This window comes from Eleginops maclovinus, chromosome 24 (genome assembly GCF_036324505.1).
Source record: "Eleginops maclovinus isolate JMC-PN-2008 ecotype Puerto Natales chromosome 24, JC_Emac_rtc_rv5, whole genome shotgun sequence".
Classification (NCBI taxonomy): Eukaryota; Metazoa; Chordata; class Actinopteri; order Perciformes; family Eleginopidae; genus Eleginops; species Eleginops maclovinus.
Genome location: NC_086372.1, coordinates 2139964 through 2157240, shown reverse-complemented (window position 1 = coordinate 2157240; position 17277 = coordinate 2139964). Strand labels below are relative to the sequence as shown.

The 17277-nt window shown below is 42.8% G+C and overlaps 3 protein-coding genes across 7 annotated transcripts; 1 reads left to right on the top strand and 2 right to left on the bottom strand.

The window, feature by feature from the left end:
* Positions 1 to 224: 224 nt before the first annotated feature.
* sctr (secretin receptor) lies at positions 225 to 5447 on the top strand. Its single transcript, XM_063878164.1, has 13 exons — positions 225 to 369; positions 443 to 530; positions 939 to 1052; positions 1794 to 1900; positions 2343 to 2452; positions 2526 to 2658; positions 2736 to 2889; positions 2971 to 3031; positions 3111 to 3180; positions 3393 to 3484; positions 3752 to 3890; positions 4085 to 4126; positions 4196 to 5447. Exons 1-13 carry the CDS (start codon positions 301 to 303, stop codon positions 4361 to 4363), a joined length of 1347 nt encoding a protein of 448 aa, XP_063734234.1. The 5' UTR covers positions 225 to 300; the 3' UTR covers positions 4364 to 5447.
* Positions 4801 to 6218, bottom strand: LOC134861144 (acyl-CoA-binding protein-like). Its single transcript, XM_063878165.1, has 4 exons — positions 6130 to 6218; positions 5845 to 5962; positions 5289 to 5351; positions 4801 to 5197 (listed from the first exon to the last, which is right to left on the bottom strand). The coding sequence occupies exons 1-4, from the start codon at positions 6133 to 6135 to the stop codon at positions 5124 to 5126; spliced, it is 261 nt and encodes an 86-aa protein (XP_063734235.1). The 5' UTR covers positions 6136 to 6218; the 3' UTR covers positions 4801 to 5123.
* Positions 6219 to 6785: 567 nt separating this feature from the next.
* LOC134861125 (metalloreductase STEAP3-like) lies at positions 6786 to 12911 on the bottom strand. 5 transcript variants are annotated; one of them, XR_010165375.1, is made up of 7 exons: positions 12734 to 12897; positions 11940 to 12176; positions 11391 to 11657; positions 10789 to 11313; positions 10360 to 10521; positions 8218 to 8316; positions 8021 to 8112 (listed from the first exon to the last, which is right to left on the bottom strand). XR_010165375.1 is itself a non-coding variant. In XM_063878141.1 (6 exons), exons 2-6 carry the CDS (start codon positions 12159 to 12161, stop codon positions 7825 to 7827), a joined length of 1464 nt encoding a protein of 487 aa, XP_063734211.1. In that variant the 5' UTR covers positions 12162 to 12176; positions 12861 to 12911; the 3' UTR covers positions 6786 to 7824. The 5 variants fall into 5 exon arrangements, 4 of the variants coding, with proteins under 4 accessions (XP_063734211.1, XP_063734210.1, XP_063734212.1 ...); XM_063878141.1 differs by lacking the exon at positions 8218 to 8316 and having other exon boundaries at positions 6786 to 8112; positions 12861 to 12911; XM_063878140.1 differs by lacking the exon at positions 8218 to 8316 and having other exon boundaries at positions 6786 to 8112; positions 12865 to 12907.
* Positions 12912 to 17277: the final 4366 nt, after the last annotated feature.

Below are 17277 nucleotides of genomic sequence, written 5' to 3'. Positions count from 1 at the left end.
TTTAATTAACTAACTCCCTGTACTATATGTGAACGTTTCTATACATTATGAATGTATAAACGTAACGTGCCCATGAATTAACACTTTTATTATGAAAGTCATAACTTCCGGTTTAAGTTTCATTTACAGCTACCTTGACAGTCGAGTATCAATTTGTCCTGAGGAGAACTGTGCATAATTATCGACACTGAGTAGCCTATGTTTGATTTTCACATATCATTTATCTGCTGCAAGCAGGATGCTTGCTTTTCATTCTAATCAGATATGAGGCTTCAGGTTTGGATGTAGGTACCTATCTTGATGGGAAAAGGGAACCTGCCAGAGACAATGAAAAAATTTGGACTTATTGGAGTACTACTGTTACCCCAGGTGAGAACTTAAAAGTTTGATTTGAATCTATATATGTTAAGATTAAGTGCACTTTTGTACCTTTTATGTATAGGCTTCATCCGGGTGTCATCCTCATGTTAACCTTATGAAAGAGGAGGAAACCTGCATGACAGATCTGCTGCTTTTTACCCAACAAACAGGTGAGTTACATGAGTTTATAAATTGCACATTTTACACCTATTGTGTTATCTCTTTAAAAAAAAAAACATTTGAACTTAAGGAGAGTTTTACATTGCAAGAAATATGAGTCTGAGAAAAATGATATCTCTAAATTAAGTCTTTAATTTACAGAAATGTGAAGCAATGTTCCTGTGACATCTAGTGGTCCCAAAACACAATGCACCCTGACATCTAAAACTTACATTAGGCAGAGTTTATGTTATGCTAAATGATCCAGATGAATCCGGTGTTTGAGGTTTGCTGAGTTTGAACCCTGCACTAAAAAACATCACATCAATGCACTCCTTTTTATTATTAAAAGTGACTTTTTGGTATTGAATCGTAGCAAATAAACTGAATAAGAGTGTCCTTTCTGTTCCACCTGTAAGAAAACAACATCAGTGTACAGTGTAAGGGAATGTGGGATGAGCTGAACTGCTGGCCTCCTGCTTCCCTCGGGGAAACTGTCTCTCAGCCGTGTCCAGAGTTTTTCAGTTCTGAAGGTGAGAAACACACACAGACACACACACACACACACACACACACACACACACACACACACACACACACACACACACACACACACACACACACACACACACACACACACACACACACACACACACACACACACACACACACACACACACACACACCAGACCAACGGTTTTATTTATCTTGGTACACACTTACCTAAACACAGTTATCTTTCATTGCTATCCCTTGAGAAATAAAAATAAACCTGAATTCATTATTTTATTTTCTCTTGCTTGCATATCTATTATAAACAAGTAAGCATCCTCTCCCTGGTGTACCCACACACACACACACACACACACACACACACACACACACACACACACACACACACACACACACACACACACACCCATTATCCATCCCACATTTGTTAACTGGTTAATTATTGGCAGAAGCGCTGATTTGTTTTTCTAAAGAACTCACATCTTCCCTCTCAGCGTCTCTATGTACACAAGGATTTTATGGCTGACTGTTTGGTTAGAGACACACTAGAGTGCTAAGTATGTGTTAAAAGATGAGGAGGATAGATTTCATGATAGTGTATCTGACGTTTATGAAGAGGGAGTGTGTAATGAGACAGCTTTTCACTTTCCAGTAAGTCCAAGTTTGCAGGAAAGATATTGTGTAATTCTCCAGGACATATTTAGGGCACATATTCCCGTTCAGACAACAGAAACAGGTAATAATTCCACACTGTTTTGCAGCTAAAGTGCATCGTAACTGCACTGCCAGCGGCTGGACGGACCCGCTGGTTCCACATGAAGATGCATGCGGCTACACCTTCAATGAGACACTCCACTTTCTCGGAGAGGTTAGTGGAAACTAATATGCATACAGTATGTTTAGTTTATTTAATACAAACATAGGAAGCTTCTACTTGTACATTTTCACTTGCTCAGAATAACAGGGTTTTAGTTTCATCTGTGTTATAAGTTAAGAAAAGACGCATAAGAGGGAAATGTTCAGGCATTACTGCACATTTATACTTACTGTAGCAAGGTGTATTTCTCTTACAGCTAACATACAATAAGAGTGAATACAGGGCTATGTTTTACCTGACAAAAACTTTACACTTACACTAATAAAAGTAAGCAGAGTTTAAGAATCTCAAAAATAAACCTTGAAATAAAATCAATTAATTAAAAACCTGAAGCCCTCATTAACTCCCCCTTTGCACATTAGACTGCCCACATTTAAAGGTACATTTCTGTCTAAACAATGCATGATAAAGTGATGGTTTTTTACTTGTTCAGTCCTCAGACTCCCATTTGTATTTCTCCTACGTGAAGACCATGTACACGGTGGGCTACACACTCTCCCTCATCTCCCTCTCCATCGCCGTCACCATCTTCTGTCTGTTCAGGTGAGAAACACCTTATCTTTATCCTTTCTTCAACCAAATAAACTAAAGTATGATCGTAAAACTGTTCCTTCAGAAAGCTGCACTGCACCAGGAACCACATCCACATCCAGCTGTTTATCTCCTTCATCCTGAGAGCCATCTTCATCTTCATCAGAGATTCCCTGCTGTTTCACAACGAGGAGCTCTACCACTGCGACTACTACCCGGTACAATGCAGCCGCTTCACTCCCCTGCATTACACAGGAAGGAGAGATTGTTTTCACACACCTTTCCTGTGCGGCAGGTGGTGTGTAAGGTGGTGCTGATGTTTTCCAACTACTCCATCCTGGCCAACTACAGCTGGCTGCTGGCGGAGGGTCACTTCCTGTTCACGCTGGTGAGCCGCTCCTTCTTCTCCCTGAAGAAACACCTGGCCTGGTACATCGTCCTGAGCTGGGGTAGGGAGGCTGCTAACACAAATCCACCTTTACCTTTCCCTATGAAGCTTTTCATTTACCCAAGATCACGTCATCCCTCAGGTTTACCTCTGATTGTCATCGTCTCCTGGGGATGTGCCAAGTACTTTTATGAAGACGAAGGGTAAGTGGGGATGAAATCCGATTCGCCTGCTGTGTCGTTATCAAAGGGTTTGATTGTACGTCTTACTTTATCCCCACAGCTGTTGGGAAACCAGGAGGCATGAATGGATTTGGTGGATACTTCGAGTGCCAGTTCTTCTGACTATATCTGTAAAAACCTCTCTTTTACTTCCATTTCATCCTCTGTTAACACCGTTACATTAGTAGTAATATAATACGTTTTGGGGAGTACACTTTTCAGCTTTTTGCCTGATTTTAGATGAGAACTGCTTCATTTTCAGAACATAAACATATATAAAGTCCTTCTTAAAATGACAAATAACTCCGTATGTATTATAACAATTGTCATTTAATAATTCCAGATGAACCTCGTCTTTTTCTTGGGCATTTTGAAGATCCTGGTGAACAAACTCAGGATGCCAGACGCACAGAGGAATGAGTTCAGCCAGTATAAGTGAGTACTGTTGTACAGATGTCATACTTCATGTAAAGCTGATGACAGTGTTAGTTTACTTAAGAAAAAAGCAGTGTATTTGAGGACGGGTATTTTGAATAGGATAACATAATAGAGATTGTGTCTATTTGTCATGTAAAGTTGAGTAAAAGTACACACACGCACAGGGGCAGAAAGAGACCTCAGACATGATACAAAAGGCTAATGCCCGGAAACCTATTTGTATTTTCAATGCGGCTAAACAAACAGTACTATTTTGTCTTCCAGGAGGCTGATCAAATCCACCTTTTTCCTGGTGGCTCTGTTCGGTCTGCACTACATCCTGTTTGTGTTCCTACCTGTTGAAGTCAGCAGCTCCGTGTTTAAGATCTGGATCTTTGCAGAGCTGGCGCTGTCCTCCACGCAGGTAAAGGGGAGGCCAATTAAGAGGAAAAAGAACAATGAGAAATAAAACTAAACTCACCTCCTTGTCAATTAGCATGCAAGCTATAATTGGATGTGATGGAGCTTCTTGTCGACCAGCTTAGTAGCTTTCTGTTAAATCTTGTTGATAATCTCACAGGATATTTGGTATTAAAGTCACCAAATCTTCTCTTTAAGGGTTTTGTGGTGTCTGTGCTCTACTGCTTCATGAACGGGGAGGTAAGTCGTTCATTTTAAACAAGAAAACCTGCAACCGAAGCACCTGTTACTGAGCGCGTTTTCCTCCAGGTGCAGCATGAGATCCAGAGGAGGTGGAGGAGGTGGCAGCTGACTCAGCATCTCCCCAGCCGGCGGAGGCAGCACCACGGCTCCATCAGCCACAGCGGCTCCCCCCACACCCAGGTCTCCCTGCTGCCCTGCACCCTCGCAGGCCCCGTGGACACCGTGGAGGTGTGACTCCAGCTCCGATGGGCTCGTTTAGTCTCTCCGTCCGTCGATACCTGATGGAGTCAGTCAGTACACCACTGCAGATTGTGTTTCTGATCTCTGGAGGGATTTTATTGGATGACATAACGATGTGAAAAGCACTGAGGAGGCCCAGTTAGTAATATCAAACTTCACTTGTATAGAAATACCAATTTATTATCCATATAAAACAATCTATATAAGCTCCATTGTACGTGTCTATATTCACAATGTTCTGGATGTTTACCTTGTTTTCAGAGAGCCCTTACCGACGGGGAACTAAAGCTTTCTCTAAATCCACCAGACTCCTTTGACCAAAACTGTAATCGTACCTCAAAGCATACACTGTTTGTTTTAAATGCACTTGTTGGACATGTGGCCTCACAAGTTGTTTCTTAGAGAACAGCAGAAACATTTTGAGGCCCAAAGAAGAACAAGTCTTTGTTTTTGATACCAGTCTTGCAAAGCCAATGCTTTTTTATTTTACATTTTTATAGGAAAATGTACATTGTGTTTGCACTTAAAAGGAACAGCACTCACATGAGACGAGTCAGAAGATGATGAAGCTTATCACCTGCTGACCCTCGCTTCATTTGAGCACACTACAGTGTCTTACATTTTGTCAGCAATTAAAGAGCAAAGAGTGCAGCAGCAGGTCAAATCTGTTCTAAATGGAGTCCAATGTGTTGTCTATTGAACAAAAGGAGAAATGTGATGTTGGAAATAATACAGAAGGCGTGAGACTCTGACTCTATATCCCATATTTTATCTTCAGCTCCTCCACCAATTTGATATAAGCCACCATCGCTTCGTCTTTGCCCAGGCCTGTCATTCCAAAAGATAAAATAATAAGCAAAGGGTGTAACAGCGGAATCAATATCAGTTAAAGTTGTATGTAGTTGGGTAAAGATGTTACCTTTTCTCCGTTGCCATGCATCCCATTTTCCTCGTCCTGCCAGGTCGAAAAACCCTGGACGATCTGAGGATGTTAAAGCAAATAAGAGTGAAAAAACTGAAAGGAAAATGGACTTTGAGTATCAACCGTAAAAGTGCTCAGTGCAGAAGAATTGCACACATTAAGTAATCATTATCATCATTATACCCTTAATGTTTTATCTGATGGCAAAAAATGCATGGCATTAAAAAGACGTGCAGATAGTGCTGGGGGTTTAGCTCACACCTGACCTTTCTACACACACAATACTCTATGCTCTCATATTTTTGCACAAACACACTTCTTTATATCCTTGTTACTGAGCACTTCAGTTGCATATGTATTACATGGGTGTGCTGTGTTGCTGGTCACTCTAAATTAACGGCTTTATATCAGTTGTGGCCTCTTTCACAGATAGACACCCAACTAGTCCGACCTGATTCTCATCTCACCGCACCCTGCAGGTATCTGGGTAACTCCGAGTCTTTTTCCAAGTGTTTCCATATTAATTCTACACTGTTTGAAACCTGAGACTCACCTATGTTAACATCCCCGACCGTGGCTTGTTTATATAAACCGTAAATATCCCCCAGCACGCCGTAGCCTGGTCTCTCTTTCAGTATCTTCACCTCCTCTACGGCTTTCTCAAAGGACTCCTGGCAGGGCAGAAAAACAGCGTTATTTAAACTCAACATTTCTCTATGATCTAACTTTAAAACCATAGCTGTAACAACGTCACCTGTAAACACAACGGAGTGATACCCTAAAAGCACAATCAATCATTTGTTTTCCATAGTAGTGACGGCTTAGAGTTAGTACTTACATTCATGACTGCTGTGTGAGAGTGGCACACCTTGCTGCTGCTCCTTCAGCGTGTGCTGGTTAAACCCGTCCTGAAATCAGGTCATCAAGTCAGACAATGAAAGGAGGAGGTTTCTTAAAAGACACACTGAGAGCAGACAGCTGTTCGATGTTACAGTTCAGACATAAATAAAAGGAACAGTTTACCATCAGAGTTTCTTACATTATATCTTGAAATGTAAATATGTGATTTATTCCACAGTCATTTTTCTCATGCTGCTTTAATTAATTTAGGCAAGCAAAGTATATGAAGTAGACAGTGGGAGTTTCCAGTTGCACTACAAATAATATATCTCAACAATAATAATAATAATCTAATGTTTATTTGACTTAACAACTCTGTTTAGACTTTACAGAATAAAAAACCAATGTCACTTTTAAGTATCTTTCCCCAAAATACACATTTATATCAAAGGAAGTTTCTATCTTTGTGGACGAGGAGTGATCGTTTCTCCGCCACAAGATGGCAGCACCCACCTTAAAGATAGTCACACTCGAGCTCAGATTTACATTTACTTGATTTATTTGATCAGTCTAAAGACCTCCTTACAAGAAGCATCCACAAATGCATGTATTTCTTATATTTTAAAGACATAAATACAATAAAATAAACAGATCGTTGTAGAAAAAAGGATTTATTCTATGTTCTACAAATGTCCATTTGAATTATTTACATTCACACATATGTGATAGAAAAACATACAGTACTCTACTATAAAGATAACTTAGATTCACAAAACATCTAACAGAGAGAATCATCTTTGGCCACTAATAAAACATAAACTCAAGAAAGCAGAAAACGGTTTTCAATGTAGGAAAGTTTTGTAACAGCCTTTTCATATTTAAGGTGGATTGTGTTTGATGGGTGCACATCAGCAGGTCAGGTTAACACGTAAAAACAACACAGAAAATAATGTAATACCGCACACAGCTTCAGTTTCCAGTTGGCACCAAGAGATAACAAAACCTGAGTCAGAGACTGAATAAAATGTATAAAAGGGCCGACTTTTTTGCAACAGTTCTAATATGATCAGATCTGATGCACATTATCAATCTGAGGAAGCAGACCGTAACCATGACACATACAGCTCTCTTTGCATAGACTTTCTGAAAGGCATTCTGCAGCTTTTTCTGTAACCAGGTGTGTTCATGTGGTTTCATCCCAACCACAATTACTTTCACACATTCCCAAAATGGTTAAATAACTATATTATCTGAATGTCAAAGATGTCCAAGACCTGACGTCACATCAAAAGACATCGAAACAGTGTCGGAACGGACATCTTTGCAGCAGTCTTGACGTTCAAAGACTCTTACTAAATCCTGTTGCCCTGCTTCAGCTGTGAAGCCTTCAGCAGGTCATTAGGAGTATAACAGCATACATTAAACGTGTCTTGTTGAAGCTTTAACGACACAAAACAATAAATTAAAGCTAAACACTCATTAGTGACGATGCATAGTGCAATAAGTTTGATTACCATAGCTCTACTTCATCAGGACTGATCAGGTTATTTGGTTAGAAAGAAGCTCACACACATCCCTGAAGATGGAGAGAGGAGCCCTCACTATGAATCATTTACCTCCTGAGTGCGAGTGCACACTTAATGCGCTCTGCGTTCACACCCTTAAGTCTGGAGCTACAATTTATCAGTGTGTCTCACACGTTGCTGACGTCCTCCAGCCCGTTGCGGCAGTCGTCGTCGGGCAGCCTGAAGCGGATGTGTCGGCTCTTCTCCGACCCGCGGCGGATCTGCGCGAGCCGCCGGGCCACGCAGGGCATGAAGAGAGCCAGGCGGCCCAGCAGAGCCACGGAGGGCAGAACCAGCACCAGGGCGAAGGTGGGCGGCATCATGAAGCGGTACTGGGCCGGATCGAAGGCTCGGCCCCAGCCGTAGAGCAGAGTGTGGACGGTGGCCATGGACAGGGCGCAGTAACCTACTGTGGACTGCAGGAGGGAGATAAAGGTAAATAGTGGTTAGAGAAGACATTTTTAGGTGTACTTAGTGTCTCAGCTGGGACATGTCTCCACGCTTTAATGTTCAATAAGCACCTCTGTTCACCCTCTGACTGAAACCAGAGCTCCGGTTGGTTAGCTGGCTGTGATTGGTCAACTGCTTAGAGATGTCCCGCCTCTTAGTCTATCTTAGCTCTAAATATGTAGGAAAACCATGTCAACAGAACTGCCATATTTCCCCTTTAAGTGACTTCTTCTGAGTTCATACCAGTTCATTACATTAAGTCATGTCTCACAGGATGCTGCAGACCCGAGGACACACACTGACCCACCACTCATGACCCCACTGTTGTGTTTGTGTGTGTGTGTGTGTGTGTGTGTGTGTGTGTGTGTGTGTGTGTGTGTGTGTGTGTGTGTGTGTGTGTGTGTGTGTGTGTGTGTGTGTGTGCACGCTCTTTACAGAGCCAACTGATTAAAACAAGCTTCCTCAGAATGAGTCTGGTGGAGGCCAGGGGTTCAGGACGGCAGCATTCTTCACAGATGATAATTATTTCCACTTGACAGAGTGATGACTCCTTGCTAGAGTGCCTGCAGATGACTGAAGAACAGAAGAGTTTTTAAAAGTACGAGATGATGTTTCCTTGTGTCTTGTCTGAATACGCGTCCTTGTGATGTTGCAAATGGAGCTGCAGCAAAATTATAGACTTGATTTGACTATATCGTAAATAATCAGTTATCAAAATGCCAGAGAGATTTTTGCCATCACATTTCCAGCCCTGCTCCTTCAAACACACCCCTTAGTAACAGATGTGAACAGAAATGTGATTTGGTCTTCTGTAATTTGTGCATAGTGAATAAAACTAGAGAGACAACAGACTTAAAGTAATAATTTGAGACTGATTCGGACGAGCCAGGCGCCTTAAATCGCAACTCCAGGGAAGCCTCTTCTGTGCGTCAACATGCAATACCTACGCTTTTACTGCCTCGACTAGTCAAAATAAAAGCCTATTATTGCTACAACAAATGGAGAGTGCTGTGTTGTATTTAAAGTGGATTGAAAAGTCAAACAAATGCTCTACTTCCTCCTGTTAAAGCACTTTTGCTGAACCCACAGTGCCCAGCTGTTTCAGGACTTTTTATAAGATGTGTGTCATCAGGCAAAGTGGGGAAGTATTGTTTTTATAACATAAGGACATTAATGATGACTAACCAAGGCCCATTTCTGTCATAGGATAGCCATATGTGGTATTTTAAGAGACCAACGGTTTTATTTATCTTGGTACACACTTACCTAAACACAGTTATCTTTCATTGCTATCCCTTGAGAAATAAAAATAAACCTGAATTCATTATTTTATTTTCTCTTGCTTGCATATCTATTATAAACAAGTAAGCATCCTCTCCCTGGTGTACCCACACACACACACACACACACACACACACACACACACACACACACACACACACACACACACACACACACACACACACACACACACACACACACACACACACACACACACACACACACACACACACACACTCACTCACTCACTCACTCACTCACTCACTCACTCACTCACTCACTCACTCACTCACTCACACTCACTCACTCACTCACTCACTCACTCACTCACTCACTCACTCACTCACTCCTGGGGCTGCGGGCAGCAGGTCTGGATGTTCAGGGCAGAAAGTTTCTCCTCATCGCTCCTTTTCTCGGCACATGACTAATCTGACGGCCACCGGATTAGTTGAACGGAAAGATGAAAGGGAAAAAGCAGCCAGACCACGAGTCATGGGGAAATAGAAGCCACCATGGGGGGGGGTGAAGGAGGAAGTGTGTGTGTGGGTGTGTGTGTTGACTGAGTCACGGCTGTGTCACAGCCCGAGTTTAGCGCCAAATCTGGGGCAGCAGCAGGAGTGCATGTAGGAGACATGGAGTGCATCTGTCTACATCAGCGTGACGCCTGTGTGTGTGTGTGTGTGTGTGTGTGTGTGTGTGTGTGTGTGTGTGTGTGTGTGTGTGTGTGTGTGTGTGTGTCAAGTGTCTGTCAATCTTCACCCATCATTGTGTATTAATCCGATCTGGCTGTGTGCAAACAGCTGTGTATCTATGCCTACACTGCAGCTGCTCATATGAGAATAAAGCCTTTGAATCTTGAATATTTGATACAGAAATGGCACCTGAGGGACAACAATTCAATTCTACCTCCTGTTTCTTGTGTCTGTGAGTACCTGTATGAAGCTGAACTCTCTCCAGTTCACAGAATTGGCGACGGAGGGCAGCGAGGTGACGGCCAGCAGAGAGAGCAGTCCGAGCGCCATGATGCCCGCGGACACGTACAGCTCCATCCTCCACACCTCCTCATTCACCCACACCTCGTCCCCCTCCTTCATCTGGACGGCAGATAACAGACAGCACATGTTAGGGGCTGGTTTGTTGAATTTATTGCAGCTTGTTCTACGTGTTGTGAATGACTAGATAAACAAACAGTCTAAATAATAAAGGTCACTTTTGTGTTTTTGAATCTGGAGGATTTCAAAATAAAAGTCACAAATAACTGACGAGCGTTCAGTTATCGTGAAAACCAATTTCTGATTCATTCACAAACACTGTACATCTCTCTGCTGCAGGCCTCATTAATGAATCAGGATTTCCCTCACCTGTTTCACAGCGAGGAGCAGTTTAAAGCGTGCAGACTTCCTCATGGGGAGGCTCAGGCTGTAGATGGCGTGCATAGCTGCACACAGGAAGCTGCACAGTCCAAACTGCTTCCTGCTACTCAGCCAGCGGTCCAGCCAACCAGGGAAGCGGTTGTACTTGGTGCCCGACCACAGCTGGAGGAAGGCGGCGCACAGACCGGGCAGGTAAACCAGCGCCAACATCACCAAGGCCACGGAGGGCAGAGTGACGTTCACCATCTCAATGGGCATTTTGTAGAAGACGCTCTTCCTCGCCGTGACGTAGGGCTGCAGGACGTCCCGCAGGAAGTTGTACAGGTAGAAGAAGATGAAGAGAAACAGGGTGCAGAGGATGGGGGTGCGCCAGGAAGGGAAGAGATACAGCGGGAGGTTTTCAATCTCCAGAGAAGAGGAGAGGAGGCCCATATCGACCGGGATGAAGCCCAGCCTACGACAGAGCTGCATCACTGAGCTCTTGGCCTTGCTGCTGTTACTGCACAGGAAGATCTGCAGGAAGGAGGTTAAAAATGTAAGAAATATGACTGTATCTCCACGAATGTAAACTATGAGCAGATGTTTCCCACCTGTCTGCTTCCATCCCGAGGTCCTCTCTGCAGCGCCCAGGCTGATATGGTGTTGAACCCTTTGACCACGTCGCTCTCTGGAAACAGGTCGGCCAGCTGCTCGGCGTTCGAAGGCCCGTCAGGGTTGATTCTCAAACTGTTGCTCACGTCCACCAGCGTCTTTCCAGCCAGCGAGGGCTTCAGCTCTAGCAGCGTGGAGTGATGCTCGGGGAAAACAGCCACAAACACCAGGTCCGCCTGACCGGCAGCCTCCATCTGAGAGGTCACCTGGAAGCAGAGAAATGGTTACAAATATAAGAAGTTACATTTATAAGAATCCTTGTGGTTTCGCAGTGACAAACCCTGACAATGCAAAGCTGCGTTATTGTGTTCCCATACCACAGCGGAGATTATCTGCTAAGCATCTCTTCAGGATAATAGCAGCTGTTATTATGCCTTGTGGACAAAGTCAGTGAGTAAATATATAATTATCACCGTAGGACGGGAACACAACCACTCATTACATGCTTAGTTTGAGGGTGAGTGTGTGTGTCAGTGTGTGTGTGTCACCTCGGCCTCTTCGGGGAACAAAGCCGCAGAGCGCTTGGGGTTTCGACTCCCCACCACCACCTGGTATCCCGAGGACACCAGCCTCCTGGCCAGCGAGCGGGAGAAGTCGCCCGTCCCCACGATGCCGACCACGGGAGCGTCAGACATTGAGGCTTCCAGATGTCTGGAGCCTCCTGCTTCGCCTCTGTCGCGGATTAAAGGCCTCGCCATGTCCTCAGGCATACTGCACTGATGAATCTGTGGAGAGGACACATGCAGACTGTTCATTTAGACTCAAATGACCTCGACTAGCTGCAACTTTGCCAGCTTTGATAACACTTTAATGATCAATAATAATAAAACATGTCAGAGATATTATTCTGAAATCAGCACAATGACTACTTTTACTGTCGCTACTTTAAGTACATTTTGATGCCAATTTTCTACTTTTACTCAAGTACAATACATCTGAGTACTACAACAAAAATATACCACAAAATATTACTAATCAGGTCTGCCATTAATGCAAATCTGAATCCTCGAACTCCACTGTTCTAGACAATTCAGAACTCGTTAAAATACACAAGAGGAAATAGTGAGAACAAATGTCCTTTTTGTACAAATACTGATTTAGTTATCATCCAAATATATGCCGAATTAACCAGACCACCTCAATATTTCAGAAACAGATCTAAGAAATGTTAAATGATGCATTAAAGCCGAAAACACATTAAACTGCAAGAAATCCATATTGGCTTTCACACCAAATCCGAAATGTGGCTTGATGTCCTTGACTGAACTCGTGGAAACTTTACCTCCGAATAAAGTTCCTCTCTCTGATAAACCAAGCGACACAGGCACACATAAGCTTCCATTTGAATAACTGAGAAGCTTATTTTGTATAATTTAGTCCCGGTTAGAAGTTACAGCGATATTTTTTACCTACTTTCAGGTACTTGCTCACCCTCTCCTCCGCTCTCTGCTCACTGAGCGATTCTTCCTGGTAAGATGACGCAACCACAGAAGCCCCGCCCCCTCCACGCCCCCCATGTGTGAGCAGGAGATAAAACAGAGGGAGAGCATGCACAGAACACAATAAATATGATAAGAAAAACTCCCATAATAGACTGTTCAGTTTACAAGATGCACTTTTCAATGCGGTGACTATAAAGCGTTTGCAGGGATGGAATATTTGAGGCATGCGTCACCCTTTCTCTTGCTTTCCCCCATCGTCTAAGGAGGGTTTTATTGTATATATAATGTATACTGACTATAGATATGAACATTTGTTTATGTTCCTCTAATAATTTAGCACATTTCTACAAAATACCACCACTTTAAACGTGTAAAGCTAGTCCATTTCAAATGCAGATCTATTGTTCGTATCTGTAGAATGGTGGAAAGCCTTTGGACTGTCCATATACCACAAGTACAATCTATATTGAGTATGCCCTTGAGATATTGCATACTTAAAAAGTAGACAAACATAATAGTCCTATAGTCTAAATAGAGGCAGTATTTAAATAGTAGTTTCTCGTTTGACTCCATCTGCTGCTGTCAGTGTATTTGATTAACTGGCCCTGGGATTGGAAGAGAAAAGCAAAAGCAAAATTGTGTTAAAAAAGAAACATCTGACCGCAGGTTACACACTGTCAACATGACTTCATCACGTCTGCCTTTGCCACTTGCAAAAGGTTGAAGCCCCCTGGCACATAGCGCTGCATCAGTGTCACCCACTCACACACACACACACACACACACACACACACACACACCCACTCACACACACACACACACACACACACACACACACAGCACGCATGCCACACTCTCTTTCAGTCTCTCCAGGCCAGGGCCTCGTGTTTGTGCACAACGCTTGAGGTCACATTCCTTGACATAGATATATGATTTTAAGATGTCTTACTCATAGGTACTGATTACAGTCTCCTGGTGTGGTAACCCCTTAATCTTAGACGTCAAATCAATTAAAGTCACTCTGACCAGTGGGGACAGATTTCAGTTAAACACTCCCCCGAAAAACAACCCTGCTAATAGAGTGACCCAGGAGTTAGCAATACAAAAATTAGCTCTGTGTACGTACACGGTTTGTTCAGCAGAATTACCTTCACATATTTACACCACTTTTATTATTTTTGAAGCATAAATGCAATAGTATAAAGATAACGTTAGGCTTTAAAAAGAAACATGACTTTATGCCACCACAGCTAAGCTAAAGGTGGCTAATGTTCACCGTGATGCATTTAGTATTAACTAGTATTAACAGACATTATGTTTAATGCAGAACAAACTCTGGAAATATGTTAACCTTGTGTGAACCACAGAACTTGTGCATCTCACCAAAAACATGTCTAAAAAAGCAGCTTCAAAGTGAGGGAAATTGTAGCGGTGAAATGCTAACTCCTCTCCAGGTTTTAGGAGTCATTCGTGCACCAATCCATTGCACATGTCTAAAAGAAAAATAGCAAACAGCAGGGTTTCGTAACCTTTCCTTGCCTTTGATGCTGCTTTCCATTTCATAATAACATTACCGCAGCAATTAGAGAGCCTGGAGGGGAGAGGCCCGGTCATAAACGGTTAGCCTGAGGTGGACAGCTTCAGCCATGTCATGACAGGGCTTCACTGTCAACATGTTACATGGAGGAAGACGTGTGTTTCTGTGCATTCAGGAGCAGAGGTGTCTTCATTGGAGATTAGGGACACATGTTGAGACAGGAGCTGATGTTGCAAATTTACCGTTGAATTGTTGTGGCTCAGTGGAGTTTTTCCCACACTCAGAGAATACAGTGTGTTCTGCTAACATTACAGTTTAATACAATGTGAGAATTTGTATCAACAGCTTCTTAAAATGCTCCTTGCTTGTGTATGCATCGATATAGTACTCTAAAAAAGGGATTTCTTTGCAGGATAGGCACATTTACTTTGGATGCTTACCGAGGCCATTTGAATCCAGCGTGAAAAATGCTGAAAACAGTATTAAAAAAAGGTCTCATGTTATGGAAATATGTCCCCTTCTTCAAGGTTTACCATAAAAGCACACCAAAAACAGCCTGGCTGTTTCAGTGATTCAAGTCTAAATGCACAAATGACGGGTTAATTAATTTCTCCCACTGTATGCTCTGTGTGTATGACACAGTAGTCCTTTAGCATGCAGCGTGATTAGTAGCCCTAGCGCTGCAGGGCAGGATAGTCTCAGCAGCGGCAGTGCATAATGTGGACAGTGTGTCGTGCATGGCTCACCATCGCCTAAAGATACTGTTCACTGTACTAATCCTGAGTAAAGGTCATTTCTGCAGTCATGTAGCACAGTTGGGGAGCATCATGTTCCTCCTGCACACTTACTTTTAGGGTTTGCAGATAAGTGTAATTCCAGTGGATGAAAATATTTAATTTCCAGCTTTGTCTTTAAATTTTAACCTCGATTTCCCTTTAAGACCGAGTTCTCATGACTTGGCGTGCTCTTTCTCACCTTCAGACATGAGCAGCCCGGCAGAGAGTCATGTTCTGGGGGTTAAAGCTGAGCTGAGCACGAGTTGAAATTGCTTAGGGTGGGTTTGGCTTCTGCACTGTGACTGTAGGGCTTGGGCTAAGCCTTGTCTACGGCCTCTGAAGGTTTCTCAACATCGCCCTGAGCTCTAAAGCCTCTGTTGTGGATGTGAGGCCTTCGCTCCAATTCCAGGTGCTTAGTACCCAGCCTGAACTTTTGAAGTATTTCGGGTCCTTCAGGGGGGCTTTTGTGGAGCTCGAGGACAAAATCAATAGACGCTTTTAGTTTTCAATGACTGTCTTACAAGCTTGTGTAATAATAACTAATTAAAGGAAATAAAAGTCCCATTCATCGGTGCTTATGAAACATATGGGGAGAACAAGCGGTGGCCTCCCAGGAACAAAGGAGGGTAAAGACGTATTTAAGACAGATCTGTATGCAATGGAGTAATGATTGTCTGCACATGGGAAGAATCTTAATTTGCAGGAGAATCGAAATTCACGGCCGGTGGCTCCGCACATCGTGAAACAAGACATCAAATATGTCGCTGCCGCAGGGGAGCTCGGTGCTGAAGGTGTCGGCTGCCATCAGACATCTTTAGTCCATTTCCTGCATAAATTATCTGCTTTCCCTCGCCCCCTCCGTCTTCTTCTGCGTGTGTGTGTGTGTGTGTGTGGTTGGTCATGTGATGTCACACACTAACCTGCCCTTAGCCATCGTTCCTGACTTTGGGGAGTCATGCTCTGAGTCAAATATTTGGATGTATTTGGTATCTCAAGTTCAAACGTGACTTTAACCTTCATTTTTGTCAAGGTGGACTTATAAATAATGAAAGCTAAAATAAGTGTGACATTTGGAGCTGTTTCCATTGGTTCGGAGAGGCTTTTTAATACTATTATGGATTGCAAAACGTCTTCCCAGACTTATCATGCTGTGTTCGACATTAATCCAAATCCCCAATCTTGAGGAATTAATGCAGCTGTTTCTGAAACCATGACTCCCAAAGGGGGACAGGTGAATAAACTGTATGGTAATGCTGGCCATGTATCCCACCTATAAGAATACATAAACGGCTCTACATGGTTGAGATTTATGCAAATACATATGGAATCATTTGGCATTTTAAGGCTGTTCATATATGCATGGATTGATACATTCAAGTTTAATATGGAGATGTGTTTCTGCTTTAAATATTGAGTGTCCTTAACTGAAATATGATAAATATTTAGTGCCATCTTGAATAAAAATTGCGCACACTTCAACTTTACGCACCGACCGATCCTCTTATCAAGCCAGGGAAGTCGAAAGAGAGGACTTCCTGTTTTGCCTTTCACAATAAAACCCATTCTTACAATTAGATTTTATGTCTGATAATAAAACCTGATCGTTGTTTCCTGGTGGAATATGTATTCACATAATGACATAAAAAATGCAATATTGTTAAGAAAATGATGTTGTACTGTCGCTACTGTAAGTACATTTAGAGGAGAGTACTTTCTACTTTCACTGGAGGAACATTTAGAATACTTTTACCGTGACAGAGTATTCCTACACTCTGGTACTTCTACTTTACTCAAAACAAGACCTGAGTACTTCTACGTTTACTCAAGCACAAGATCTGAGTCCTTCTCCTAGCTCTGGAAGTTTCACATTAACATGTGTTTATTTCAATGACTCGTCTTGCTTTCCTAACCTATTGTTTTAATTTGAAGGGCTTATCTTCTATGTTCCGGTCTGATCTTGGTTTACTTCACCATCTGGCTGCATCTCTCCATCCAGCTGCTGCCCAGAGGCGTGAAACCATCATCACAACATCTGGACACTTGATTAACTTCCACTCATTTCCTCCCGAAA

What these genes read in the sequence shown, in the direction of transcription:
- sctr (XM_063878164.1), top strand. Translation starts at nt 301, where the DNA reads ATGGGAAAAGGGAACCTGCCAGAGACAATGAAAAAATTTGGACTTATT. An exon ending in TACTTTTATGAAGACGAAGG is followed by an intron (nt 3,032 to 3,110) that starts GTAAGTGGGGAT and finishes TTATCCCCACAG; the next exon opens with CTGTTGGGAAACCAGGAGGC. An exon ending in CAGTTCTTCTGACTATATCT is followed by an intron (nt 3,181 to 3,392) that starts GTAAAAACCTCT and finishes TAATAATTCCAG; the next exon opens with ATGAACCTCGTCTTTTTCTT.
- LOC134861144 (XM_063878165.1), bottom strand. An exon ending in GGTCGGGGATGTTAACATAG is followed by an intron (nt 5,352 to 5,844) that starts GTGAGTCTCAGG and finishes TAACATCCTCAG; the next exon opens with ATCGTCCAGGGTTTTTCGAC. An exon ending in TGCATGGCAACGGAGAAAAG is followed by an intron (nt 5,198 to 5,288) that starts GTAACATCTTTA and finishes TTGGAATGACAG; the next exon opens with GCCTGGGCAAAGACGAAGCG.
- LOC134861125 (XM_063878139.1), bottom strand. Translation starts at nt 12,793, where the DNA reads ATGGAAGCTTATGTGTGCCTGTGTCGCTTGGTTTATCAGAGAGAGGAA. An exon ending in GAGAGGAACTTTATTCGGAG is followed by an intron (nt 12,177 to 12,733) that starts GTAAAGTTTCCA and finishes TCCTCTCCACAG; the next exon opens with ATTCATCAGTGCAGTATGCC. An exon ending in TGCTCCTCGCTGTGAAACAG is followed by an intron (nt 10,522 to 10,788) that starts GTGAGGGAAATC and finishes TCTGCCGTCCAG; the next exon opens with ATGAAGGAGGGGGACGAGGT.